This window comes from Capra hircus, chromosome 11, assembly GCF_001704415.2.
Source record: "Capra hircus breed San Clemente chromosome 11, ASM170441v1, whole genome shotgun sequence".
Taxonomy (NCBI): Eukaryota; Metazoa; Chordata; class Mammalia; order Artiodactyla; family Bovidae; genus Capra; species Capra hircus.
The window spans coordinates 20,925,720-20,952,933 of record NC_030818.1 but is presented as its reverse complement, the minus strand read 5'-3'; the positions used below and the strand labels follow the sequence as shown (position 1 = coordinate 20,952,933).

At 38.6% G+C, this 27,214-nt stretch overlaps 2 protein-coding genes across 7 annotated transcripts; one reads left to right on the top strand and one right to left on the bottom strand.

Annotated features, from left to right (window-relative positions):
* On the bottom strand, positions 49–20,514 carry LOC102185091 (tetratricopeptide repeat protein 39B-like). The gene is made up of 2 exons (XM_018055144.1): positions 20,312–20,514; positions 49–2,024 (listed from the first exon to the last, which is right to left on the bottom strand). The coding sequence occupies exon 2, from the start codon at positions 1,852–1,854 to the stop codon at positions 91–93; it is 1,764 nt and encodes a 587-aa protein (XP_017910633.1). The 5' UTR covers positions 1,855–2,024; positions 20,312–20,514; the 3' UTR covers positions 49–90.
* On the top strand, positions 20,641–26,200 carry SRSF7 (serine and arginine rich splicing factor 7). 6 transcript variants are annotated; one of them, XR_001296248.2, is made up of 9 exons: positions 20,764–20,898; positions 21,942–22,122; positions 22,355–22,531; positions 22,713–22,819; positions 23,403–23,477; positions 23,565–23,666; positions 24,766–24,819; positions 25,357–25,392; positions 25,754–26,060. XR_001296248.2 is itself a non-coding variant. In XM_005686514.3 (8 exons), the coding sequence occupies exons 1-8, from the start codon at positions 20,871–20,873 to the stop codon at positions 25,806–25,808; spliced, it is 684 nt and encodes a 227-aa protein (XP_005686571.1). In that variant the 5' UTR covers positions 20,641–20,870; the 3' UTR covers positions 25,809–26,200. The 6 variants fall into 6 exon arrangements, 3 of the variants coding, with proteins under 3 accessions (XP_005686571.1, XP_005686570.1, XP_005686569.1); XM_005686514.3 differs by lacking the exon at positions 22,713–22,819 and having other exon boundaries at positions 20,641–20,898; positions 23,565–23,642; positions 25,754–26,200; XM_005686513.3 differs by lacking the exon at positions 22,713–22,819 and having other exon boundaries at positions 20,641–20,898.

The window sequence follows — 27,214 nt, the reverse complement described above, 5'->3', positions numbered from 1 at the left end:
TTCTTCCACAAAGAAATTGTTTTTCTACTTGTTAATTACCAAGCTGATAGCAGACACTTCACTCATAAAAAAACAAAACCACACTTGTGTTTAAATCACTTTTTCTTTAGCTATTTGTTCAAGGGCTATGTGAGCCCTAAACTGTAATCGGGCTTCCATGGAATAGTCTTTGTAATTTTTTATGTTTTCTAGGGTTTTTATTGCACTGGCATAATCTCCTTTTAGATAGTATAGAATTCCCAGTTCATAGTAAGAATACGGCACCAAATAGTGGTCATATTTTAACAATTTCTCCTTTTGAATGACATGACTAAAGCAGTACTCAGCCATTGAATATTTGCCTAAGTACTTCAGACACAGACCTTTCAGTAAATTTAATAAACTTATGTCATCTACGACATACTCTTTATTTGGAGTTTCTTGTAAAAGTTGTTCTCCTTTGTCAATGATTGATAGCCAGGTTGAAATAAGCTCTAGTTTTTTGCCTATGACTCGGAAACCACTCCAGGCATACATAAATTCCAGAATGGGCTGTGCTGTAAACCAGCCTGCAGTTGTCGCATAGCGCTGACCCTTCTCAGCAACAAACTTTTCTATTGGCACAGAAGTTCCTAAAATTCTGATTCTCAGGCTATCCACACTTAGGAAGAGAGAGCTCATGTCCTCACTTACTGATTTTGCAAAATCAGGAGGAAGCACGGCCAGTAGGGAAGCTTTAGCGAAAGAATATACTGACTTGGACCACCTGCTGTTTTGAACCAGCACATGAGCATAGTGGTAAGCCTGCTTCCATTCCAGCAGAAAAATGTGGCACCACATAAGTTCCCAGTAACAGAGGTGATGAAGCTGCTTCCATTCATCCTGAATAAAAATGCACTCCTCTAATGTTAACTGGGCATGTTTAAAATATCCTTTCAGCATACTAAAACGTGCATGAAAAAATTTAAGTATGACACAGTTTGGAAATTTCTGAAGGTAGATTAGGAAGAGATTCTCCACAGCAGAACTATGGTTCTTTTCAACACTAAAAGCTATGGAGAGATAATTGTAATAAAACAGTAGAATCAAAACACTAAAGATATTATTTATATGGGATTCAGATGCACTCTCATGAAGCAAAGTCAAGCCTACTTCTCTATCACCAGAATATCCAACAACATTGAGTAGTTTAAGTGTCCTTGGTGGCACAAGTGATAATAACAAGTTGAATACTCCAAGTCCAAATTTTATGCCTCCAACCAGGTGTCTGTAGGTTTTGCTTTGGTAATCAGGTATCTGTGTTAATATTTGTTGACAGTCTTTGTATATTTGGTAACTTAACCCAATGTTGATCCCACTTTTAAGAAAACTAAGCGTACTGTCATCTTGTATAAACATTACAGTTGATTTCAAGATCAAACACTCAGCATAACAGACTTCTGCATGCAATTCCTCTTCTTTAATAGCCTTTACTCCCTGCCTGCTAACTAGACGAGAAAAACTTATCATCCTAGATTTCCTTCGGAAATTGTTACAGACTCTCAAAGCTTCCTTTGTGGCAGTCATCCCAATCTCTATATCCTGCGGATCAAAAGTCAAAAAGGCCTTGACAACCATAAGGATGCTATAGATTAGAGCATGGTATATGCTGTTTTTTGACCATGGATAAATGAGATGTATGGCATCAGAGAATCTGTTATTTAGAAATAAATACAATCCTGTTGTGCATTCTTCCAAAGAAGATACTACATCCATTGTTGCTGCTGCAGGGATAATTTCATAGGCGTCTTCAAACTTGTCCTCCTTATTTTCTTCCTTACTAAATGATGTCAACCCATGCTCCATATCATCTCTCTTATTCAGAGTAAACGACATATTCGTTTCTTTACTTTAGAGATGTGAAGTATCTGAAGTATAGAGATGTGGCCTCAGTGAGGGTAGTTCCTGATCTCCTACCTGGGGTCACTTCTTCCACGGCCTGAAGTCTTGCTGTTATAATGGAGGCAGACTTAGAGCTGTGAGGTTCAGTATCAAGATATTCTCATCTATGTCAGACAAAGGGGGGGAAAAAGATAATTTTATTTACCTAGAAGATGAATTTCTGAAAAGTTAAAATCATTTGGAACATACTAAAGAAAACATGCTCTTTTAGAACACTGAAGCATATCCTTTGTAAACCAAAGAGGTCCTTTGTGAACCATCCCTCCAATCTATCGTTTTCATAAGATCATTCTTTTGTGTATTTTTGTTGTAGAAATGTACAATGACTGCTGAACAAAGGTAATTAATTCTCTGTAGGAAGACCTTGGGAGCAAGAATCTGGCTGAAAAGAGAAATATATTTGCATATGTTTCTAGTTAAGACTAGAGGAAAGGGTAAGCTGTCCAGACCAAAGAATACAGATTATGAGAATTAAAAATCCAACACCTGTTATTCTTAGTACCACTACTGTACTTGCATATATTTTCACAGAAAACTAGGTCTTGATAAAATATTATGGTTAGTTATAGAAGACTTTGGAATGGAAAGTGCTGTGTAAATTAGAAAGATTTCCTTGCATTGTTGCAATTAGGAAAAAAACTCAAATGAAACAGTTTTTATCACAACATTACTATAATATCTTGGTCAGAAGGTGGGGTGGATGTGGGCACAATGGAAAACCAATTCCAAACAACAAGCTACTTAATATATTCATAATAATAGGTCCAATTAATCTATTCTTAAAAATAGAAACGGCCAAAAAAAAAGAAACCGCAAGCAAAATGCTTCAATAGTAATTTTCACAATGTTTTACAACAATTAGAAACATAGATTAAAATGTACTTTAATTTTGTATTTTTATATGTTAAATGACAGGAGGGGAAAATGAAACAAAGGAGAATAATCAAAGGAAAAGAAAGAGAAAAGCAGAAGGGATACAGATTTTTATACAGTGGGAAGAGAAAACAGAGGGAAAATATGTTATATATTTAAAAAATAAATAAAGGGAGATGACAGCCTCAAAGATACTACTCTACTTAAATTGCTTGTTTTTAAACCTTAAGGTTTAGTTATGCTTCAGTATTAGCAACTATCATCACTATTCATTGTAAAGCTAAGTTAATTACACATTTATCTAAAAGGCTCGGCTCTGAGCACATCTTTCACGTCTGTCTTCATCACAGAGTACAATGCCTGCCTCTTACTCATTAAACTAAATGAATATCATATGACTATGACAGTTTTTGATTTACTAAGATAAATTCAGAATGAAATAATCAATTGCTGTTAAGACTGTAAGAGTCTTCACAGACATACAGAAGAGACTGAGAAGATGGGAAGTGGGGGGAATGGACTGGAAGTCTGGGGTTTGCACATGTATAGGCTTCCCAAGTGGTACCAGTGGTAAAGAACCCACCTGCCAATGCAGGAGACATAAGAGACTTGGGTTCAGTCCCTGGGTTGGGAAGACACCCTGGAGGAGAGCACAGCAATCCACTCCAGTATTCTTGCCTGGAGAATCCCATGGACAGAGGAGACTGATGGGCTACAAGCCATATACATATACACATATATAAACACACACACACATATATGCTGTGTGCATGCATGCTAAATTGCTTCAGTTGCATCTGACTCTTCGTAACCCTATGGACTGAATTCCTTTGGTGCATAACAGAAATTAACATAACACTGTAAATACTTCATTTAAAAACTTTTTTATAAAAAGCAAAAGCTAAACTTGCAGCAACAGAGAATAGAATGGTGGTTATCAGAGGCTGCGAGATAGGGAAACTGGAGAACTGTCTAAGAGTATAAACTTGTAACTAGTAGATAAATAAATCCTGGAAATCTAGTGCACAGCATAGTGATTACAGTCAACAATATTGTATTATAAACTTCTAAGTGTCTGAGAGACTAGATTTTAATTGTTCTCACTACAAAATAGAAATGATAATTATGTAACATGATAGACGTGTTAGCTAACTCTACAGTGGTAATCATACTGCAATATCCAAATATATCAGATCAACTTGTTGTAAACCATAAACTTACACAATGTTTTATGTCAAGAATATATCAATTAAAAATGTATGGTTCTGAAAAAAATCTATAAGAGTCTGAAAAATTTAACAGTGAATACAAATAACTGAAGTTCTTAATATAGTAAGAATTGCCATGAATCAGTTAGATAGAAGAAACACTCCAACAGAAAAATCAGCAAAGGACAGAAACAAATTGCCAGTGAGCATAATGTTCAATTTCACTGTAAATCAACAAAATACAAAAGAAAAAAAAAATCCATAAAAAAACACAAACTTGGTAGGTTAAAAATATGATAACATCCAATATTAATGAAAGTAGAGAATCAAATACCCTTGTAGGTTAATTAAGGAGGTGTATAAATGGCCATAACCCTTTTGGAGAGTTATTTGGCAACATGCTTTAAAACTTTTATATTTGTTAATATTCTGACTCTAATTTCATCTATGGAATTATTCTAAAGAAACAGTCAAGATGGGATGGTGGGATGATTTGGGAGAATGGCATTGAACCATGTATAATATCACATATGAAATGAGTCGCCAGCCCAGGTTCAATGCATGATACTGGATGCTTGGGGCTGGTGCACTGGGACGATCCAGAGGGATGGTACAGGGAGGGAGGAAGGAGGGGAGCTCAGGATGGGGAACACGTGTATACCTGTGGTAGATACATGTTGATGTATGGCAAAACCAATAGAATTTTAGAATTAAAGAATTTTTGAATAAAAAATTTAGAAAAAAAAAAAGAAGGAATAGTCAGGGATGTGCATCTATGCAAGTTGTATACACTTCAGCATTATTTGTAATATGAAAATGAAAATAATCTAAATTTCTTACAACAGAAGATACTCATACAATTGAAATCTATGCAAATACTATAAGATTATACAATATTTAATGACTTGGAAAATTGTTTATGTATAATACACTATATTAGTTCTCCAAAGAAACAAATCCAATACCAGATATCTGGCAATAGCATAAACATATAAAGGCCATTATGACAAATCTACAGCTAACATCATCCTCCATGGTGACAAGCTGAAAGCATTTACTCTATGATCAGGAACAAGACAAGGATGCCCAGTCTCACCACTTTTATTCAACATAATTTTGGAAATCCTAGCCATAGCAATCAGAGAAGAAAAAGAAATAAAAGGAATTCAAATCGGAAAGGAAGAAGTAAAACTGTCACTGTCTGCAGATGACATAATACTAGACATAGAAAATCTTAAAGATGCCACCAGAAAATTACCAAAGATCATCAATGAATTCAGTAAAGCTGAAGGATACAAAATTAATATACAGTAATCTGCTGCATTTCTGAATAGTAACAATGAACTGTCAGAAAGAGAAATTAAAAAAAATTCCCATTTACCATTGCATTAAAAAGAACAAAATACCTAGGAATAAATCTACCTGAGAAGGGCATATTTATATCTCTATACTCAGAAAACTGTAAGACACTGATGGAAAAATTGAAGACAACACAAACTGATGGAAAGATATACAGTGTTCTTGGATTGGAAGAATTAATACTGTTAAAATGACCACACTACTCAAGGCAATCTATAGATTCAAGTACTATCCCTATCAAAATACTTATGGCATTTTTCACAGAAATAGAACAAAAGAATTTTTTAGAACAAATAATTTTAAAATTTGAATGGAGACACAAAAGACCCCAAATAGCCAAAACAATCTTAAGAACGAAGCTGGAAGAATCACACCCTGACTTCAGACTATACTACAAAGATACAGTTATCAAAACAGTATGGTACTGTATCTCCCTTGTGGTCCAGTGGTTAAGAATCTGCCTGCCAATGCAGGGGACATGCATTCGATCCCTGGTCCAGGAAGACTCCACCTGCTGTGGGGCAACTAAGCCCATGCACCACAACTACTAAGCCCACACTCTAGAGCCCATGCTTTGCAACAAGAGAAGCCACTGCAATGAAAAGCCCATGAACCACAAACTAGAGAGCAGCCCCTGCTCGCCACAACTAGAGAAAGTCCATGTGCAGCAATGAGTGCAGCCAAAGCTAAATAAATAAACAAATAATAAAATTTAAAAAGAAAATAGTATGGCACTGTCTCAAAAACAGATACATAGATCAGTGGAGAATAGAATAGAGAACACAGAAATAAACCTGTGGACTTACTGTCAATTAATCTATGACAAAGGAGGAAGAATATACAAAGGAGAAAAGGCAGTCTGTTCAATAAGTGGTGCTGGAAAAACTGGACAGCCACATGTAAAAGAATGAAATTAGAATATTCTCTTACATCATACATAAAAATAAACTGAAAATGGATTAAAGACCTAAATACCTGAATATAAGTCCAGATACCATAAAACTCCTAGAAGAAAACATTGGCAGAACACTCTTTGACATAAATTGTAGCAGTATTTTTTTTGAGCTATCTCCAAGAGCAAAAGAAACAAAAGCAAAAATAAACAAATGGAACCTAATTAAATGTAAAAGCTTTTGCACAACATAGGAAATCACTGACAATACTAAAAGACAACTTACTGAATGGCAGAAAATATTTGCAAGTGATATGACTGATAAGGGGTTAATATCCCACATATATAAACAGTTCATACAGCTCAACATCAAAACAACAACAACAACAACAAACAAACTCAAAAAACCTAATTTTATAAATGGACAGAAGATATGAATAGACATTTTTCCAGAGAGGAAATGCAGATGGCCAACACACACACATGAAAAGATGCTCAACATCATTAGCCATCAGGGAAATGCAAATCAAAACCACATTTGATTTGTCAGAATGTCTATCATCAAAAAGTACATAAATGAGAAATGTTGGTGAGGATGTAAAGAAAAGGGAACCCTGTTCAAGTTGGTGGAGTTGAAGGATGTGCACTCATCTTCTCCTGCAAGAGCACCAAAATTGCACCTAGCTATTGAATAACCATTGACAGAAGGGTGCTGGAACCCATCAAAAAAAGATACCCCATGTCCAAAGACAAAGAAGCCTCAGTGAGATGATAGGAGGGACACAATCACCATAAAATCAAAATTTCAAACCCACCAGGTGAGTGAGCCACCAACTGGAAAACAAGAGTACCAAGGAAATCCTCCTACTGTTGTGAAGGTTCTGAACCCCACATCAGCCTTCCCAGCCAAGGGATCCAAAAATGGGACTGGGAATTCCCAAGGAATCTGACCTTGAAGGCCAACAGGCTTTGATTATAGGACTTGCACAGGACTGGGGGAAACAGAGACTCCAGCCTTGGAAGCCACAAACAAAATCTTGCCCACACCAAGACCCAGAGGAAAGGAGCAGTGACCTCACAGGAGACTGAACCAAAACTACCTGATAGTGTTGGAGGGTCTCCTGCGGAGGCATGAATTGGCAGGGGCTCATCACAGGGATGGGGGCACTGGTAGCAGCAGTCTGGGAAGGTCCCCCTTGGCATAAGCCCTGTTGGAGGTGGCCACTAACCCAACCATAGAGCTCCTAGACCCCAGGGCTGGGTAGCCTCAGGCCAAACAACTAACAGGGAGGGAGTGAAACCTAACCCATCACCAGATAATTTGATTAAAGCTACGTTCAAGCTGGTTTTAGAAAAGGCAGAGGAACCAGAGATCAAATTGCCAACATCCGCTAGATCATCAAAAAAGCAAGAGAGTTCCAGAAAAACATCTATTTCTGCTTTATTGACTATGCCAAAGCCTTTGACCATGTGGATCACAATAAACTGTGGAGAATTTTGAAAGAGATAGGAATACCAGACCACCTGACCTGCCTCTTGAGAAATCTGTATGCAGGTCAGGAAGCAAGTTAGAACTGGACATGGAACAACAGACTGGTTTCAAATAGGAAAAGGAGTACATCAAGGCTGTATATTGTCACCCTATTTATTTAACTTCTATGCAGAGTACATCATGAGAAACGCTGGGCTGGAGGAAGCACAAGCTGGAATCAAGATTGCTGGGAGAAATATCAGTAACCTCAGATATGCAGATGACACCACCCTTATGGCAGAAAGTGAAGAACTAAAGAGCCTCTTGATGAAAGTGAAAGTGGAGAGTGAAAAAGTTGGCTTAAAGCTCAACATTCAGAAAACGAAGATCATGGCATCCGATCCCATCACTTCTTGGCAAATACATCGGGAAACAGTGGCTGACTTTATTTTGGGGGGTTCCAAAATCACTGCAGATGGTGCTTGCACCCATGAAATTAAAAGATGCTTACTCCTTGGAAGGAAAGTTATGACCAACCTAGATAGCATATTCAAAAGCAGAGACATTACTTTGCTAACAAAGGTCCGTCTAGTCAAGGCTATGGTTTTTCCAGTGGTCATGTATGGATGTGAGAGTTGGATGATAAAGAAAGCTGAGCGCAGAAGAATTGATGCTTTTGAACTGTGGTGTTGGAGAAGACTCTTGAGAGTCCCTTGGACTGCAAGGAGATCCAACCAGCCCATCCTAAAGGAGATCAGTCCTGGGTGTTCATTGGAAGGACTGATATTGAAACTGAAAATCCCAATACTTTGGCCATCTGATGCTAAGAGCTGACTCACTGGAAAAGACCCTGATGCTGGGAAAGATTGAGGGCAGGAGGAAAAGGGGACAACAGAGGATGTGATGGTTGGATGGCATCACCGACTCAATGGACATGGGTTTGGGTGGACTCCGGGAGTTGGTGATGGATAGGGAATCCTGGCATGCTGCAGGTCACAGGGATGCAAAGAGTCGGCCATGATTGAGCGACTGAACTGAACTGAACTGAGCAAGGCCCTGCCCACCACAGCAAGACCCAGTTTTCCCATCAGTCCCTACCATCAGGAAGCTTACCAAGTCTCTTAGCCTCCTCCATCAGAGGGCAGACAGAAAAAGCAAGAAGAACCACAATGCCAAAGCGGCTAGAACAAAAACCACATTACAGGAAGATAATCGAGATGAAAAAGCAGAAAGTTATGTCCCACATGAAGGGACAAGACAAACCCCCAGAAAAACAACTAAATGAAGTGGAGATAGGCAACCCTCCAGAAAAAGAATTCAGAATAATGATAGTGAAGATGATCCAGGATCTTGGGAAAATAATGGAGAAGATGCAAGAAATGCTTATAAAAGACCTAGAAGAACTAAAGACTAGATAAACAGAGATGAATACTATACTAGAAGGAATCAATAGCAGAATAACAGAGGCAGAAGAATGGATAAATGACCTGGAGAACAGAACGGTGGAAATCACTGCCACAGAACCGAACATAGGAAAAAGAACAACAACAAAAAAATGAAGACAGCCTTAGAGACTTCCGGGACAACATTAAGCACACCAACATTCGCATTATAGGAGTTCCAGAAGGAGAAGAGAGTGAGAAAGGACCTGAGAAAATATTTTTATAATAGCTGAAAACTTCCCTCACATGGCAAAGGAAATAGTCAACTAAGTCCAAGAAGCACAGAGAATCCCAGGCAGGATAAACCCAAGGAGGAACACACTGAAACACATAATAATCAAACAGACAAAAGTTAAAGATAAAGATAAAATATTAAAAGCGACAAGGGAAAAATGACAAATAACATACAAAGGAACTCCCATCAGGTTATCAGCTGATTTCTCAACAAACTCTACAAACCAGAAGGGAATGGCACAATATATTTAAAGTGATGAAAGGGAAGAGCCTACAACCAAGAATACTCTACCCAGCAAGACTTGGCTGGGTAGAGTCTGGCTCTACTCTTTTTGTCTGGCTATTCTCCATTCAGATTTGATGGAGAAATCAAAAGCTTTCTAAACAAGCAAAAATTAAGAAATTCCGCATCACCAAACCAGCTTTACGACAAATGCTAAAGCAGGAAGCACAAGAGAAGAGAAAGACCTATATAAAATAAACCCAATTAGAAGAGTAATAGGATCATACATATCGATAATTACCTTAAGTGTAAATGGATTAAATGTACCAACCAAAAGACACAGACTGGCTGGGTGGATGAAAACATGTGCATGCATGCACTTCCACTTACTACATCACTCTGCTTGACACCTCCCCCCAGTTGTATATAATTATTTTATATTGTTAGGTTAACCATGCCCCCATTATGGCTTGCAATTATAATCATCCTTTTTGATTGTGAAAGCTGGTAAACATCATTCTATATCACCAAAACTACCATTTGACAGAAAAACCTGTAATCACTTTTTAAAATCCAGATGTATATCAGAATTATCTTTGAATTTTTTGAAAAATACAAATGCCCACATATTGCTTTCTTTTCCTCCAAAGCTCCAAATATATTTCTAAAGAGCTGCCATGTTTAAAAACAACTGGACTATATGATGATACTTTACTTTTATCTAGCTTCACCTTTTCTATTTCCTATTCAGTGCTCCCATTTCATTTAGTTTAAGTTTTCCAATTTCTCCATCTCTTGTTTTCTTTGATGTTATTTCTCAAGCCTTTATCAAGCACAGTAGAAAAATACTTGTATACATATATATATAAATATGTATAATATATATATTTTAGAAAACTTGTGAGTTTTTGCCTAAAAAATTTATGACATCTTGATTCCACTTGGTTGACTTAGTATGAATAGAATGATAAATTCTAATTAAAAAATATATATGCAACAAGCAACAAAAGTTTAGTGTTCAGCTCAGGAAACTACAGTCAATATCTTATAATAACCTATAATGGAAAATAATTTGAAAAATAATATATGTTTATATGTACAACTGAATCACCTTGCTGTGTACCTGAAACACTGTAAGTTAACTATATTCAATAAAATACATATATGTTAAGGAAAAAAGAAAAGGGAACCCTGGTGGGAATGTAAATTAGTGCAGCCACTATGGAAAACAGCCTGGAGGTTTCCACAAAAAAATAAAAATAGAACTACCATATGATCCACTCCTGGGTATACACTAGAAAAAACCAAAAGTACTAATTCAAAAAGATACATGCACCCCAATTTTCAAACCAGCATTATTTACAATTGCCAAGATATAGAAGCAACGTAACTGTCCATCAATAGATGAATGGATAAAGAAGATGTGATATATATGTATGTATATATAGGCTTCCTTGATGGCTCAGACGGTAAAGAATCTGCCTGCAAGGTAGGAGACCTGGGTTTGATCCCTGGGTAGGAAAGATCCCTTGGAGTAGTAAATGGAAACCGACTCCAGTATTCTTGCCTGGAAAATTCCATGGACAGAGAAACCTGGTGGGCTACACTCCATGGGGTCACAAAAAGCTGGACACAAATGAGCAACTGAGCATGCACACATATGTATATACATATATTTATACACACTGGACTACTACTAGCCATAAAAAGAATGAAATTTTGCATCTGCAGCAACATGGATGGACTTGGAGGGCACAATGCTAAGTGAAATGTCAGACATGGCAAGACAAATACTGTATGCTATCACTTATATGTGGAATCTAAAAAATATAACAAGCAAGAAGTAGATTCATAGATACTGAGAACAAACTAGTAGTTACCAGTGAAGAGAGAAAAGGCGGGGCAGCGTTATAGGAGTAGGAGATTAAGAAGTATAAACTATAAGGTATAAAATAAACTACAAGGATGTACTGTACAACATGGGAAATATACATACAATACAGTTTTACAATAACTATAAATGAAGCTTAACCTTTAAATATTGTGAATCACTACACTGTACACCTTTTCCCTATATAATATTGTATATCAACTATACTTCAATTTAAAAATGATTTTAAAAAAAGAACCATTCTAGAATATAGTAATTTTTATTGTTGTTGTTGCTTTAAATACCAACAGTGTCCCACAGGAAAATGGTAGTAACCTGCAGGTTTCACAGGCAGATTTTTATAATGTAAAACAAATGTTTCACTACAACTCTCAAAGAGTTGAGAAAAAGCCAAAACAAGTTACTTCTAGGAAGGCAGTGTGGTGCAAAAGAAATCTCTATGGACTGAGAATCAGAGGTTCAGATTTGGAACCTAAATATCTATCTATGCAATGTGATAATGCAATGTGAAAGTCTCTCAGTCATGTCCAACTCTTTGTGACCCCATGGAATATACAGTCCATGGAATTCTCCAGGCCAGAATATTGGGATGGGTAAGCCTTTCCCTTCTCCAGGGGATCTTCCCAACCCAGGGATCAAACCCAGGTCTCCCACATTGCAGGAGGATTCTTTACCAGCTGAGCCACAAGGGAAATGCTTTGTAAATATTAAATGAGCAACAACCATGTGAAATAGTTTCTTAGTAGAATTAATTAATTCTACAAATATTGAGAATGTAGTGCTGTGCAAGCCAGGCACAATGCCAGACAACAGGAATGCATCAGAGAGTAAAACAAAGTCCCTGCCCTTGAGGATCTCACACTGTATCACAGAGTAAATGAAGAGGTTAGAGGTGAGAAGAGCTATGAAGGAAGATAAAGTTGAGTAAACTGTGTAGAGATTGCGGGAGAAGGGCACATTATAATGTTGAAGCATTATTACAAAAGTACTATATTTGTTTATAAAGACACAAAACCTGCAAACAACACAGAAGACCTCATTGTACAGTTAAATGATGAAGGCCCTTTTCTATCTTCAACCAAATTTCACTTCCCAGAGGCAACCACTTCTCCCTAGATTAACTATCCTATTTAATTCCTCCATTATGACTTCCACTTAAAATATTTATATTTATTTATTTTTAGATCATATTCAATTTTTTACTAGAAGCAATTCAGGTCGTAACAGAAAAAGTTTTTTAAATAACCAAAACCATGGAAACTACATTCATGATACCACTCACCCACAGACAGTATCATTAAAACCCATGTTTTCTTTTGCAAAATCTTGAACCTAGAATGACAAGTAGAGCCACATGTTCCAATTAACACAACTACTAAACAGTGATTCTCAGTTCAAACTTGGAACTCCTTTGTCTCCAAGCCTCTCAATTTAAAAAGAAAAATTATAAGACATTGTAAAATACAGAAAAACAAAACAAGAAAACTTAAATTATTTTATTAATATAATTTATTTTTACAAAACCAGAATTACTGTGCATGCATATCATTTTAAAATCTGCTTTCTTAATTACATAACATTAACATTTTTCTGACATTGAAGAATTCTACAATGTGGTTCTTAATGGTCATAATATATGTAACCAATTTATGTGCCATAACATTTAATTACCCCTTCATGGATCACAGCCTTGTTGTGGTGAACTGGTTGGCATAACTCAATGAAGTTATGAGCCATGCCATACAGGGCCACCCAAGATGGACACGTCATAGTAGGGAGTTCTGACAAAACGTGGTCCACTGGAGGAGGGAATGGCAAAACACTCCAGTATTCTTGCCACTAAAACCCCATCAACAGTACGATAAGGAAGAAAGATATGACACCAAAAGATGAGCCCCCAGATTGGAAGGTGTCCCACATGCTACTAGAGAAGAGCAGAGGGCAATTACTAATAGCTTCAGAAAGAATGAAGGAGATGGGCCAAAGTGGATACGATGTTCAGTTGTGGATGTGTCTGGTAGTGAAAGTAAAGTACAATGCTGTCAAGAACAATACCGCACAGAAACCTGGAATGTTAGGTCTATGAATCAAGGTATATTGGACATGGTCAAGCAGGAGATGGCAAAAGTGAAACATTGACATCTTAGGAATCAGTGAACTAAAATGGACGGGAATGGGAGAATTTAATACAGATGACCATTGTATCTATTACGGTGAGCAAGAATCCCTTTGAAGAAATGGAGTAGCCCTCGTAGTCAACAAGAGTCTGAAATGCAGTACCTAGGTACAATCTCAAAAACAACAGAATGATCTCTGTTCATTTCCAAGGCAAACCATCAATATTACAGTAATCCAAGTCTATGCCTCAACCACTAATGATGAAAAAAACTCAAGTTGAACAGAGAAGCTGTTGCAATGAGAAGCCTGCACACTGCAACTAGAGAGTAGACCTCACTTATGGCAACTCGAGAAAGTCCTTGCACAGCAACAAAGACCTAGCACAGCCAATAAACAAAACAAAACAAAAACCAGAAAACCAGAAAGATTGCCAGGAGAAATGTCAACAACCTCAGATACACAGATGACACCACTCTAATGGCACCAGGTGAAAAAGAACTAAAAAATCTCTTGATGAAAATGAAAGAGGAGAGTGAAAAAGCTCACCTAAAACTCAACATTCAGAAAACTAAGATCATGGAATCTGGTCATATTAACTTCATAACAGACAGATGGGGGGAAAGTGGAAGCAGTGACAGATTTTATTTTCCTGGGCTCCAAAATCACTGCAGACAGTGATGGCGGCCATGAAATTAAGACACTTGCTCCTTGGAAGAAAAGCCACGATAAATCTAGACAGTGTATTAAAAAAGCAAAGGTATCACTTTGCCGACAAAGGTGCATCTAGTCTAAGTTATGGTTTTTCCAGCAGTCATGTACGGATGTGAGAGTTGGACCACAAAGAAGGCTGAGTGCTGAAGAACTGATGCTTTCAAACTGTAGTACTGGAGAAGACCCCTGAGAGTCCCTTGGACTGCAAGATTAAAGCAGTCAATCCTAAAGGAAATCAATCTTAAATATTCACTGGAAAGACTGATGCTAAAGCTGAAGCTCTAATATTTTGGCCACCTGATGCAAAGAGCTGACACACTGGCAAAGATCTGGATGCTGGGAAAGAACTGAAGGCAAAAGGAGAAGCGGGCAACAAAGGATGAGATGGTTAGATAGCATCACCAACTCAATGAACATGAATCTGAGCACATTGTGGGAGATGGTGAAGGACAGGGAAGCCTGCTGTCCTGGGGGTCACAAAGAGTCAGACAAGACTTAGCAACTGAACAACAACAACATTTAACCAATGCTTTATGTTTGATTTTCAAATTATTTCCAACTTTTGAAAAGATAATATCTTACCAACCTTTTTCCAGATAAATCTTTATGTGCATCTATGGTTAATTCCAGGAAGATTACTAGTCCAAAATATACATGTAACTTAATAATTTTAAAACACATCGCCAAATTGACCTCCTCAAACGTATTATTTCATATTCCCATTAGTGTGTGTAAGTGGCAATTTCCCTGCACTCCTATTAGAAATAGCATGCTGTTTTAATTTGCATTTTTATTAAGGACAGACATTTTTCCTGCTTCTACTTTGATTTCTTACTGTTTGATTTTTTCTCTATTTTTTATTGGGTCAAGTCATGCTTTGTTCTTTTCTAGATTCTGGATCCTTGAATTTGGAGAACTAGCTAGGTCTGAAAAAATTGAGGGACAGAGAGGACACACTTTTTGTATCAAGAAAACACATGAGTTTTTTTTTTTTAAGTTCTTAGCATTCTTGGGAGGGATATTTTAACAGAAAAAAAGACATAATAAATAAAGGATGGTTTTCCCCAAGAAAGAGCGTTGGCAATAGTTTATATTTTTCTGAGACTGGAGAAATTTTCATTCAAGCTTAGACAGACTGACTGTCTTTGTAGTAGGATTTGGGAACCACTGCACTCATCATGCTGCAATTCTAGGTTTAGTCTCATTTGAAAAATGAGGTGGTTAGACTAGTGATCTGGTAGAGAAGTCCTCTTATCTCTGAATTTCAAGGCATTTCTTTCATATACAATCTTACTTTAATTATCTATTTGAGAGTTATACCATATGTATTCACTCGTCAGAAGCTTTGAAATAGATTTTATCCATTTTAAAAAGTTTAAAAAATTTATTTCACTGCACCTAGATGCAGCATGCAGAATCTTTTAGTTGTGGCATTTGAACACTAAACTGAGGCAAGTGGGATATAGTTCCCTGACCAGGGATCCAACTGGGCCCCCTGCAATGGGAGTGAGGAGTCTTAGCCACTGGAACACCAGGGAAGTCTCTAAAACTTTTTTTTTTAATGTTTCATTTTATGTTTTTGACTGTGCTGCTTGCAGGATCTTGGTTCCCCAATCAGAGATTGAACCCACCAATGGAAGAGAAAGTCCTAACCAGAGGACCAGCTGATAATTCCCTATATATACGGATTTTTTTACGGTATACCTAATCTCATAGAAATTAGCCTCCAAGGCTAAATTTGGTAATAAAAGTGACAATTTCCACACTGCTCACAAACATCTATCTCCCCATTCCACAGGCAAATACCTTTGTATAGAACCTTTAAGAAGGTTTCAGGGTGTGATTTTGGGATTCCTGGGATTACTTTTCATGAAAAACCTTTGAGTTTTTTCATGTTATATGCGTCAGATGATTTTTCTCTATGTGCATTTAGTCAAAGAAGTGACAACTGTTCCTCCTGCAGTCATTGAGTGAAGAAAGACATCTTAGGAGTGGCCACTGAAGGATGGTCATCACCATGTTTCAGAGTTTTGTCCCCAACTTTGCAGAAATTTCAATTTTGTCCAAGTGCCCAGATCATATCAAATTTTTAGATAGTGTTAAGTGCTAAACTCTAAGCTAGCCTAGCTCTAGTTATGACATTAAGCTGATCAAGTCACTTTCATTAATAGTCTTCCTTAAAGAAGGAACAACACAAGTGATTGGTTTAGGGCTTGATGACAGTTAATAGTTTCATACTTTTTAACACAAAAGGCATTCCTCAGAAAGCCTCACTATTCCTGGATTGCTCCAAATGCCTAAATCATCAATTTAGGTAGTATTTGTATCAGTGGGGCACTCTTGAATCACAACTTCCCTCTTCCGAGTTTACTCCTTCAGTTCAGTTCAGTCGCTCAGTCGTGTCCGACTCTTTGTGACCCCATGAAGCACAGCACGCCAGGCCTCCCTGTCCATCATCATCTCCCGGAGTTCACTCAAACTCACATCCATCAAGTCGGTGATGCCATCCAGCCATCTCATCCTCTGTCATCCCCTTCTCCTCCTGCCCCCAATTCCTCCCAGCATCAGAGTCTTTTCCAATGAGTCAACTCTTCGCATGAGGTAGCCAAAGTATTGGAGTTTCAGCTTTAGCATCAGTCCTTCCAATGAATATTCAAGACTAATTTCCTTTAGGATGGACTGGTTGGATCTCCTTGCAGTCCAAGGGACTCTCAAGAGTCTTCTCCAACACCACAGTTCAAAGCATCAATTCCTTGGCGCTCAGTTTTCTTCACAGTCCAACTCTCACATCCATACGTGACCACTGGAAAAACCATAGCCTTGACTAGACGGACCTTAGTCAGCAAAGTAACGTCTCTGCTTTTGAATATGCTATCTAGGTTGGTCATAACTTTCCTTCCAAGGAGTAAGCGTCTTTTAATTTCATGAGGGCAATCACCATCTGCAGTGATTTTGGAGCCCCCAAAAATAAAGTCTGATACTGTTTCCACTGTTTTCCCATCTATTTCCCATGAAGTGATGGGACCAGATGCCATGATCTTCGTTTTCTGAATGTTGAGCTTTAAGCCAACTTTTTCACTCTCCACTTTCACTTTCATCAAGAGGCTTTTTAGTTCCTCTTCACTTTCTGCCATAATAGTGGTATCATCTGCATATCTGAGGTTATTGATATTGATACTGATATTCTCCTGGCAATCTTGATTCCAGCTTGTGCTTCTTCCAGCCCAGCGTTTCTCATGATGTACTCTGCATATAAGTTAAATAAATAGGGTGACAATATACAGCTTTGACGTACTTCTCTTCCTATTTGGAACCAGTCTGTTGTTCCATGTCCAGTTCTAACTGTTGCTTCCTGACCTGCATATAGGTTTCTCAAGAGGCAGGTCAGGTGGTCTGGTATTCCCTTCTCTTTCAGAATTTTCCATAGTTTATTGTGATCCACACAAAGGCTTTGGCATAGTCAATAAAGCAGAAAAAGATGTTTTTCTGGAACTCTCTTCCTTTTTCCATGATTCAGTGGATGTTGACAATTTGATCTCTGGTTCCTCTGCCTTTTCTAAAACCATCTTGAACATCTGGAAGTTCACGGTTCACATATTGCTGAAGCCTGGCTGTTCTGTTGTTCTCCTCTCCCTCCTATATGCTTCAGTACTAACTGCAGTCCAGTACTTAGCTAATGAGAAGTTAATTTCTTTATACAGTATGAAAGACTTATAAACCTGCCTCTAATAATTGTTTCTTCCCAGAATTTAAAGATATTCCAGAGGCAATAGCAGAGTATGAAATGTTAAGAAAAGGAAGTTGTGGTTGAACACGTTTGGATTCATCTCAGGACAAACATACACAGAACATACATAAATATATATTAAATGACTCGTGTTGGGGAAATTCCCTGGAGGTGCGGTTAGGACTTTGCATTTTCACTGTTGAGGGCCCAGGTTCAATCCCTGGTGGGGGAACTAACATCCTGAAAGCCTTGGGCAGGGGAGGGGAACCACTGTTGGTAATACTATTCTAAAATAAAGATTATCTCTTACTAAAAAGTAATACACGTAGCACAAGGTCTAAAATTGTTTTTCATGTTTTAAAGTTTTCACATCCAAGTAAAATGATGACAATGACTTAAAAGTGAAACTCAAAATAAAGCTAGATAAAAGGTGAATACTTTTTTTTTTAATTCCTTTGTTTTGTTTCATTTTATTATAGGCAGTCAACATTAAATCCTCTTTTAGTATTTCCTTCCATTAGAAAAGGTGAATATTTCTCTGTTTCTCTGGAAACACTGAATCTAGGGAATGTAGATACATTTTGAAAGCTGCAGCTTTCAAAAGAATTACCTCTCCCTTCATAAACTAATAATATTACTATTTAACAACAGAAACTTAAGATTTTAAAAAGTCATATAGGAAATATTAGAATACTTGTTGAATTAACTTTCACATTCAAATTGAAACTGGGAATTTGACCTTAAATTAATTCAGAATTCTAGAGGCAAGAAATTTATGTGAAAATGACTTAAAAACAATCAGTAGAAATAAAAGAACTGTACAAAAAAATCTCCCTGATTGGACTGACATTTAGTTGAAAAGAACTGTTCTTAAAGAGAAAGTTTTCAATATAACAGGGTGCAAAAGTAGTACACAGTACTGTTATTTTTTTCATGGCAATGAGGTTAGCAAAGCCCAGCCTAGGAATCGTCCCTCCTTTAATGAGAGAGACAGTTACAGAATCAGACAAGTCAGTCCAGGTTTACCACTTTCCCTTTAATGTGCTTGAAATCAGTTTGCTGTAAGTTGGACAGCTGCTTCTTTTCATACTGTTTACACTGTTATTTGCTCAAAAATTCTTTTGTACAGTACACTTTGTATTCAAAGCCCCCAAAATATTTATTGAAGTCTATGAGAAACTATGCAGTATAATAAGCACTATCTTTTTTTTACCTATGCTTTGTACCTATGCTCTTTCTATTTAAAGTATATATAAATGAGTATGTAAAGGATCGGTATTGCTTAATACTTTTAGGAAGAACTCTGTTAAGTAGGTAACAAAAAAAAAAAACAAGGGAGAACAAACATGACAAACGATGAAACTTCTATTTTCTCACTAGAGATTTTCTTGAGGTAGACCAATTCCTTCCATAATTTGAAAAGTTATGGCAATAATGTAAAATCTTAGCATTACTCTCAGAGAATTCATTTTTTATTTACCTGAATACATGCTAATTTAACTAAGTTCCCTTTCTCCTGTACTGCGTATCCCACATCTATACATACCAAGTGAAGTTACAGCAGATGAAAAAGGAAAAAAAAAATAGAAATACCTAAGAATTTCCTCTTGTATTGCGGGACATTTGCAACTCATGTATTCCAAGTATTTACAGTGCAATGCTTTTTTTTAATTGGATGGTAAAAAAGTGAAATCTGTATTTATAGAGCTGGTGTCTGGCAAATACACTGTATAAAATTGAAACTGCACTTTTAAGCGATTCTAACAAAGAAAAGATTTTCATTTATTTGATATATAGAATGACTGAGCAGCAAGGCTGCTTACTCAGAGACAACTTAAGAAACTCCCCATCCTCAGGATACAATATTAGTGGATGAGATGTGGTACTACAGTGCAAAGCAGAAAGCACTAGAAAGGGGGCACAGATAACACTTTGTGCGTCAAATGCAAATGGTTTCAGAATTGCCACTACCACAAATGATTTAAAGATTTAGGGTTATGTCACGATTTCAATAAAAGGAGGTGGGTGGGGGGACCCTCTACTTCTTTGTCCTCCTGACTCCGAGAACTCGGACCATGTTGGGGAAAACTGGTGGCCGGTTCGGAAGGGGCAGAAGGGTCGGTTCAGGGCTGCCGGTCCCTTGGGGGCGTCACCCCTTTTGAGGCCCATGGTGGTTTCGAGGACCACTACTCAGACAGTCGGGGTGTAGGTGGTTCTCACCCTGGCCCAAGCTCCCGATTACCTCTGACGAGCCCCAAAGATCAATGAGTAGCAGTCGAGGTCAGGTCCCCCAGCAGAAAGGCGGCGGCAGCAGCAACATCAGCGGTTAAATCTTACAGCCTTTCATGAGGCCTGAAGGAAGACTACCACAGCTAAGTGTCCCTAGATGCGAGGGAGGGTAAATGAAGGCGGGGGGGAGGAGAATGAGGGAAGGAACATGAGGGGAACACAGGGAAAAGGGGGGGGAGGGCGGGACAACGCGGGGAAGGGCCAAGGGTTTACAGACAGGATCTCCGCGTTGCCACGGAAACGTATCCCTCCGCCCAGGATTCGCGTTTCAACCCCATCAGTTCCCTACGCACCGCTTCTCTGCTGTTTCCGCCCAGCTCCTTTGTGCCGCGCAGAACGTCGAGATGACGCATGCGCAACGGAACCCAGCCGCCGCATATATAAGCGCGAACCCAGGCGCTTCCTCGTAGTGCCGCCGGGACCGTTGGCGTGTGAGGCGGTTTGGTTGGTTTTGTATTGATCGTTCTCTGGGCGCTGCGAGCTGAAAGAGCCCAGCTTGCAGGCCAGTCATCATGTCGCGCTACGGGCGGTACGGAGGAGGTAAGAGGCTGGAGGCCAGGAAGGGAGGTTGCTGTGGGTGTAGTGAGTATTTAGAGGTCGTGAGGTTGGCGCGGCGGTTGGGAGACGGTTATTCCGCGTGCGTAATGGCGGCTTCGGCGCACACCATACGAAGCTGGAGGCGGCGGCCGCGGGGTTTCGCAGGAGGACAGCGGGTGGCTGGGGTAGGTCTCCGGCGGGTATCTTTCAGTTCTTGGGCATCTTAGTCTCCCGCCCGGCCCGAGCCAGCCCCTCGATCACTGTTTGTTGTTGCCCTTCTTCGAGCTGCCCGCCTGCCCGCCCGTCCCCCACCCCCCCCCCGCCCTCGGCTGCCATTTTGCGCACATTGACGACCATGGTGGCGCATTTCTTTGGCGCTTTCCCGCCACTTTAGCTGACAGATGTGGTCGCAGCCGTAAAAGAAAGGATGAATTTAAGACTTAAAAAACTGGCAGCTTCGAGCTGCGCATTCTCGTCAAACGGTCTGATTGCTGAGTGGGAATGGAAGCGTGATTTTTAAGTCTGGCGGCTGGTTTTTCTCTCTTGGCTTTTTCGAGCACGGTTTATGGCTTCTGAGGCGGGGAGCTGGAGTCACGGGCGAGCCTGCGCCTGGGGCGCCTGCTGCAGAGTACTGGAGTCGGCGCAGCCCCGCTCCCGTTCCGCCTTCCGCTGGGGCCCGCTCACCGAGAACGCCGCTGCCGCCGCCGGCCCGCGCGTTCTCGGTGTGCCTGGGGCTGCCGGGACTCAGGGGCGGGACCGGGGCGGAGTCCGCTCCACGCCTCGGAGTATCCTACCACGCTGCGGTGCTCGTATTTGGAGGTTTCCCGCGGCCCCCTCCCCCCCGCCTCCATTGAATGTTAAGAAGTTGGTCGTACGCTTAGCTTTTCAGAAATGTTACGAACTTCGCTGGTTTAAAGACTAACATTAGTCCTTGATAGAGTATTAAATATGTTTTGCACTGTTAAAGATGAATGTAAGCAAAAAATTCAAACTTGGGCCAGATTATTTGCATAACGTGCACTCTTTCCTTTGCGTTTTTTAAACAGAAACCAAGGTGTATGTTGGTAACCTGGGAACTGGTGCTGGCAAAGGAGAGTTAGAAAGGGCTTTCAGTTATTATGGGCCTTTGAGAACTGTGTGGATTGCCAGAAATCCTCCAGGATTTGCTTTTGTGGAATTTGAAGACCCTAGAGATGCAGAAGATGCAGTTCGAGGCCTGGATGGAAAGTAAGTGAGATCTTGGTGAGAATGTTGCTGTGTCAGGCTTGAATTCTGTAGTCTGGAGGAGTTTTTAAATAATTAGCTGATCACTTTATGAAGACAGGAAATGAAAGCAAAAGTGAAGTTTGAAGGACTTATATAGTTGGAGCTTCTGAGGGCAAAGAGAGTGGTTGGGAAGTTCTAAATATAGAGCTCACTTTTTTTTTTGGCGTTACAGTTTTGTTGTTGTTTTTTGTAGAGTTATTTGTGGTTCCCGAGTGAGAGTTGAACTATCAACAGGCATGCCTCGGAGATCTCGATTTGATAGACCACCTGCCCGACGTCCCTTTGATCCCAATGATAGATGCTATGAGTGTGGCGAAAAGGGACATTATGCTTATGATTGTCATCGCTATAGCCGCCGAAGAAGAAGCAGGTATTTATTTTAATAAAGGAATGGTTAGTGTACTAGTTAATCAAGTAATTTTTTTATTAGCAAGGCACAAACGTATTTTTCTGTAAACTTGAATGTTAATTGTTACAGGTGTATTTTACAATTTTTGTTTAATTAAAGAAATGTTAATGTATTAATAATCAACCTGGTCAAAACCTTTCAGGTTTCTTCGTTTGAGTCAGTCGCCTTGATTCAGAATGTCACGAGCCTTATGATATCATGCTGAGGCGCCTTGCAAATCCGACAATTAAGATCCTCCTAGACCTTGAGGTGATCAGCATAAGAGGCCAGATCCCCTCGAGTCATCTACACCTAGCTTCACCTTATTCTTTAAAGGGCAGAAAATTTGAGACGGTGATCGCCGTAACAGTAAATTTGGCTTACAATTGGGGGCCCCTCCGGTTTAGAAAGAGGAACACCAGATTGACCACATTCCCAACTAGAAAAATCTTCTTGCGTCAATCAAGCCTCACCTGGCTCATTTGGCTGTCAGTTTGATCGTCGTGTAGATTGAAGAAAACATCTAGATGCAGCGATCGGCTATAGATACTTCTAGATCGTCTAGATCTACTAGACCATGGGCCAAAGAGGGTCGACCTGCAAACTTGCAAGGTTTATTTTAAATACACATTACAGTGTTTTATATTATGTTAATCTAAAATGTAATTGAGCTTTTAACAAATCTTTTTTTAGGTAGTTTAAAAAAAAAAAAACGACAACTAATAGGCCCAGAGTTTATTTCCAAATGAGACACTAAATTTAAATAGTTTTGAGATTTGGTTTCAGCAGAGGCACACAGACTCTAAGAGGAGTTGCCATCTAATATTATGTTTTTTTCTGACTTGAAAAATAGGTCACGGTCTAGATCACATTCGAGATCCAGAGGTAGACGATACTCTCGCTCACGCAGCAGGAGCAGGGGAAGGAGGTGAGAGATCTTGTTTAAATTTCAACTTGTAAGTAGTGGTGAAGTTTAATTGGAATCAAATTGAAATTACTTTGATTTAATGTTTAGGTCAAGATCAGCATCTCCTCGGCGATCAAGATCTGTGTCTCTTCGTAGATCAAGATCAGCTTCACTCAGACGATCTAGGTCTGGTTCTATAAAAGGATCGAGGTATTTCCAGTATGTAGCACCTTTTTTCCCCCTTATTTGTATTTGGATTGTCCCGTCTTAATGACAGCGGTGGAGTACGGACCTAATTGAAATGGAATGCTTCAGAAGATATTTGAAAAAAAAGTTGACTGTGAACATGTCCAAATGAAGAAAAGTCCAACTAAAGATTTTAAGGGCGTTACAGAGGTGATAGAGGAGGGTCTAAGGCATAAATCCTCAAATCATTCCAGGGAGCACTCTGGGTAAACATGTTGGAAACTTCTGGAGTCGGCTTGTATCTGTTTAGATCTACTCTCATTTACCTATAAGTCAGTTTATAGACAAATGATAATAGCACTACCCATTAGAACCAGAAAGAGATTTAGAAGCAAGTTAAAGTTTTTCTTTTTTTGAGGGTTGAGACCATGGAAAATTTAGGGTAATATACACATAGATTGAATGTGGCTTGTTGTTAGACACTGAAATTTGAGAAGTTAAAAATCAAATTAGACCCCTCAGCATTTTTTTGTTTTCAAAGGTTATGGAAATGGATAACATTCTAGATAATGAAAGGAATTGACAATGCTACTCTTGTCAGCGGTAGGGAATGCTACTGAGAATTATTGGTACTCAGCAGCAGCACAGTCTTTATAAATGCCATGATTCAGAAACTTGTCCATCTGAAAAACCTGGACTCCAGATAAATGCATTTAACTTGGTTGCAGGACCTCAAGATGTCTATGTCAGCCTTATTTGGTTTGTATTTACAGGTTGATGGTCCTAAACCATCCATGATAGTTTGTTGATCCATGAACACAGCTTTACCCAGTCATAGGAGTTTCCATTCAGGAGGTTGATACGATTCTTTTAACACCAGTTTTCTCAAATACCACAAATCTCTCTTGGATGCTACATTCTGTTTAAGAATATTGTACGTCTGTACAGAAACTCATGATAGATTTTTGAAATGGTAGTTCCAAGTCTTTGTCCAGTCTTAGACTAATAGGGCATCTTGGACAGTTTTAGCCCCTTCCTATCCTACCTTAAAAGGTACTCAGAAGGTATTTAAGGAAATTCTTCTTGTGGACTAATTGGTATAAATGTGTTTGCTCTTATTAAGATCCCGGTCCAGGTCGAGATCAAGATCCAGGTCTCTTTCACGGCCTAGAAGCAGGTAGAGTAAAAATCTCATTGATGATCTTTTAGTTATATGGCACCAATATCCAGAGTTCAAAGTATTTTTGAATTGTTGAAATTTGTTAGCTATGAGCTTAGAAGTAAGTTGACGAGGAGCACAGTTTTCTTATTAGTAAACCAAACTTTATAACTTGCTTTATACGTGGCCTGTTCTAGCTGACTTTCTAGGCAAGGGCATATCAAGCTATAGTGAAAAGTTGGTGAATTTGGGGTTATATTAAGAGGCATACATACATTATTATACATACATTATATATGTATCAATCTATACATTGATAGATGTATGGAGAAGCATTCTGAGATCATTGTGCTTAGAGTATGAAAGATTATTTTATGAAGAACAAGTGTTAGAAGATTGACTTTTAGCCAAAAAACTGGTAGGGTTTTTGTTTCCAGTTTAACTGCAGTGTAGTTTAAGCTCAGGACATTTTGGGGGTTCATTTTATTGTAACTGAAGGGGTTGGATAGAACTTTTCACACAAAAGTAAAACACAACCTTTTCATGTTTTGACAGCCGATCAAAGTCCAGATCTCCATCTCCAAAAAGAAGGTAAGCTAAACAATTTGTTGCCATATCTTAACTGTCAAGTGTGGCCTCTGCAGAATTTTGCTTACTGCGTACTTCCCTGAGCTCTTTGGAGAATTGGTGCTATATGTTAAAATATTAGAATTTCTTAGATGACCTCCCCCCCAAATCTCCAAAAAGCAAATAGTTATTTTTACCTAAGTTTTGTAAGATTAATTAGTGAAGAAGCTGTTAAACCTTACAGAGTTTTTTTAAGACTTCTGCTATAGGAACTTAACTACCCTTTGGCCACCTTAGCATTTCTTCGTTTCACCCTGACATATATGCGAGAAGAGTTTTGTTAGACACTAATTGGTTCCAAACTTAAATATTTTTTTCTTTTTAGTCGTTCCCCATCAGGAAGTCCGAGAAGAAGTGCAAGTCCTGAAAGAGTGGACTGAAGTGCTCAAGTTCACCTTTTAGGGAAAAGTTATTTTGTTTACATTATTATAAGGGATTCGTGATGTCTGTAAAGTGTAACTTAGGGAGGGTATTTCAACCATCTAATCAAAATGGATCTGGATTATTACTCTGTAAATTTACAGCAGTAATATAATACAAATTTTTGTTGAATGTATTAACATCCTATGGTCTGAAAATGTGGATTTTTATTTGGCACATTTAAAATAAAATGTTTCTAATTAGATTCTTGATTTGTGTTCAATATTAATACTCCTTAATTTGGTATGCTTCAGGAGTCAACCTTGGTATTAACTGTATTCATACAGACCTACATTTAAAATTAATGATATTAAGTCTTAAAACATAATTAACATTTATATATATATACACACACACACACTTGGAAAATTCCTTTTTACCCTTAGAACTTTGGGTCAGATGGTAAGAACTTGAGTTGGGTCTCCCTAAACAGCATGGATGATGCATCATGACAAGTCCCTAAGTTCTGTTAGAGTTGGTATCACATGTTATCAATAAGGCTAATTTCTTATGTCAGGCTGTAGGGACCACTGACTTGCTATAAGTGAGCACACCACGAACTAAGTAAGAAGTAGTTGGACTTGATGCTGGAGAAGCTGGATTTTACAAAAGCCTACTAGAGGTTATCAGGCTGTTAGATGGGGTGGTATCAAATTAGAGCTCTCCATTCTAGAAAGTTATACTCAGGGTTCTTTTGTTTTCAAACATTAACCAGTTTTATATCCGAACTTGTGCATGTTAGAGAATTGTCTGAGTTTGGAACAAAACACCTCTATGTAAACCAGCTTTGCAAAATTTTCCAGCCTAGATATTCTCTTCTGTTTCTTCAAATGAATTGCCTTATTCTGAGCAGAGATATTAATTCCCAGGTTAGGTTTCTTCAGTTCCTGAAAACCAACATAATCATCTTATTTTGCCAGGCTGGTGCAAAGTAATTAAAGATGTCAGAAATGTTAATGAGACTAAAGCAGTTGTGTTAACCTATATTTAGCAACACCTCACTGTAGTTACTTTTTGGCAGCATCTGATAGACTTCAGAATATTAGCACCAGTAGATTGTTTATTTGGACTTTAAGCATCATAGGGCAGTGACAGTTAATTTTGGATTTTCTGGTCAAGCTTTTACTGGGTGTTCTCTAGCCTTGGTGCAAAAAAATTTTTTTAGTGCTGATGGCACAGCTATCTGTCCTTGTTTCTGACACTCAAACTTACTGGATAGCATTACAATTGGGAATACTGATCTGCCTCATATTTATTGGTTTGAATGATCATTAGTATGTTCAAAGTTTGGACGCTTTTGTTTTTGGAATTTTGACAACTGGCTGCTGTTACATGGTTTCTGTAAAGCTATGTGTAATCATCAGGC

Excerpts from the sequence above, each read along its gene's own strand:
- LOC102185091 (XM_018055144.1), bottom strand. The coding sequence starts at position 1,854 with ATGTCGTTTACTCTGAATAAGAGAGATGATATGGAGCATGGGTTGACA.
- SRSF7 (XM_005686512.3), top strand. The coding sequence starts at position 20,871 with ATGTCGCGCTACGGGCGGTACGGAGGAG. Across the intron at positions 24,820-25,356 it reads CTTTCACGGCCTAGAAGCAG|CCGATCAAAGTCCAGATCTC; the intron begins GTAGAGTAAAAA and ends ATGTTTTGACAG. Across the intron at positions 25,393-25,753 it reads TCTCCATCTCCAAAAAGAAG|TCGTTCCCCATCAGGAAGTC; the intron begins GTAAGCTAAACA and ends TTTTCTTTTTAG.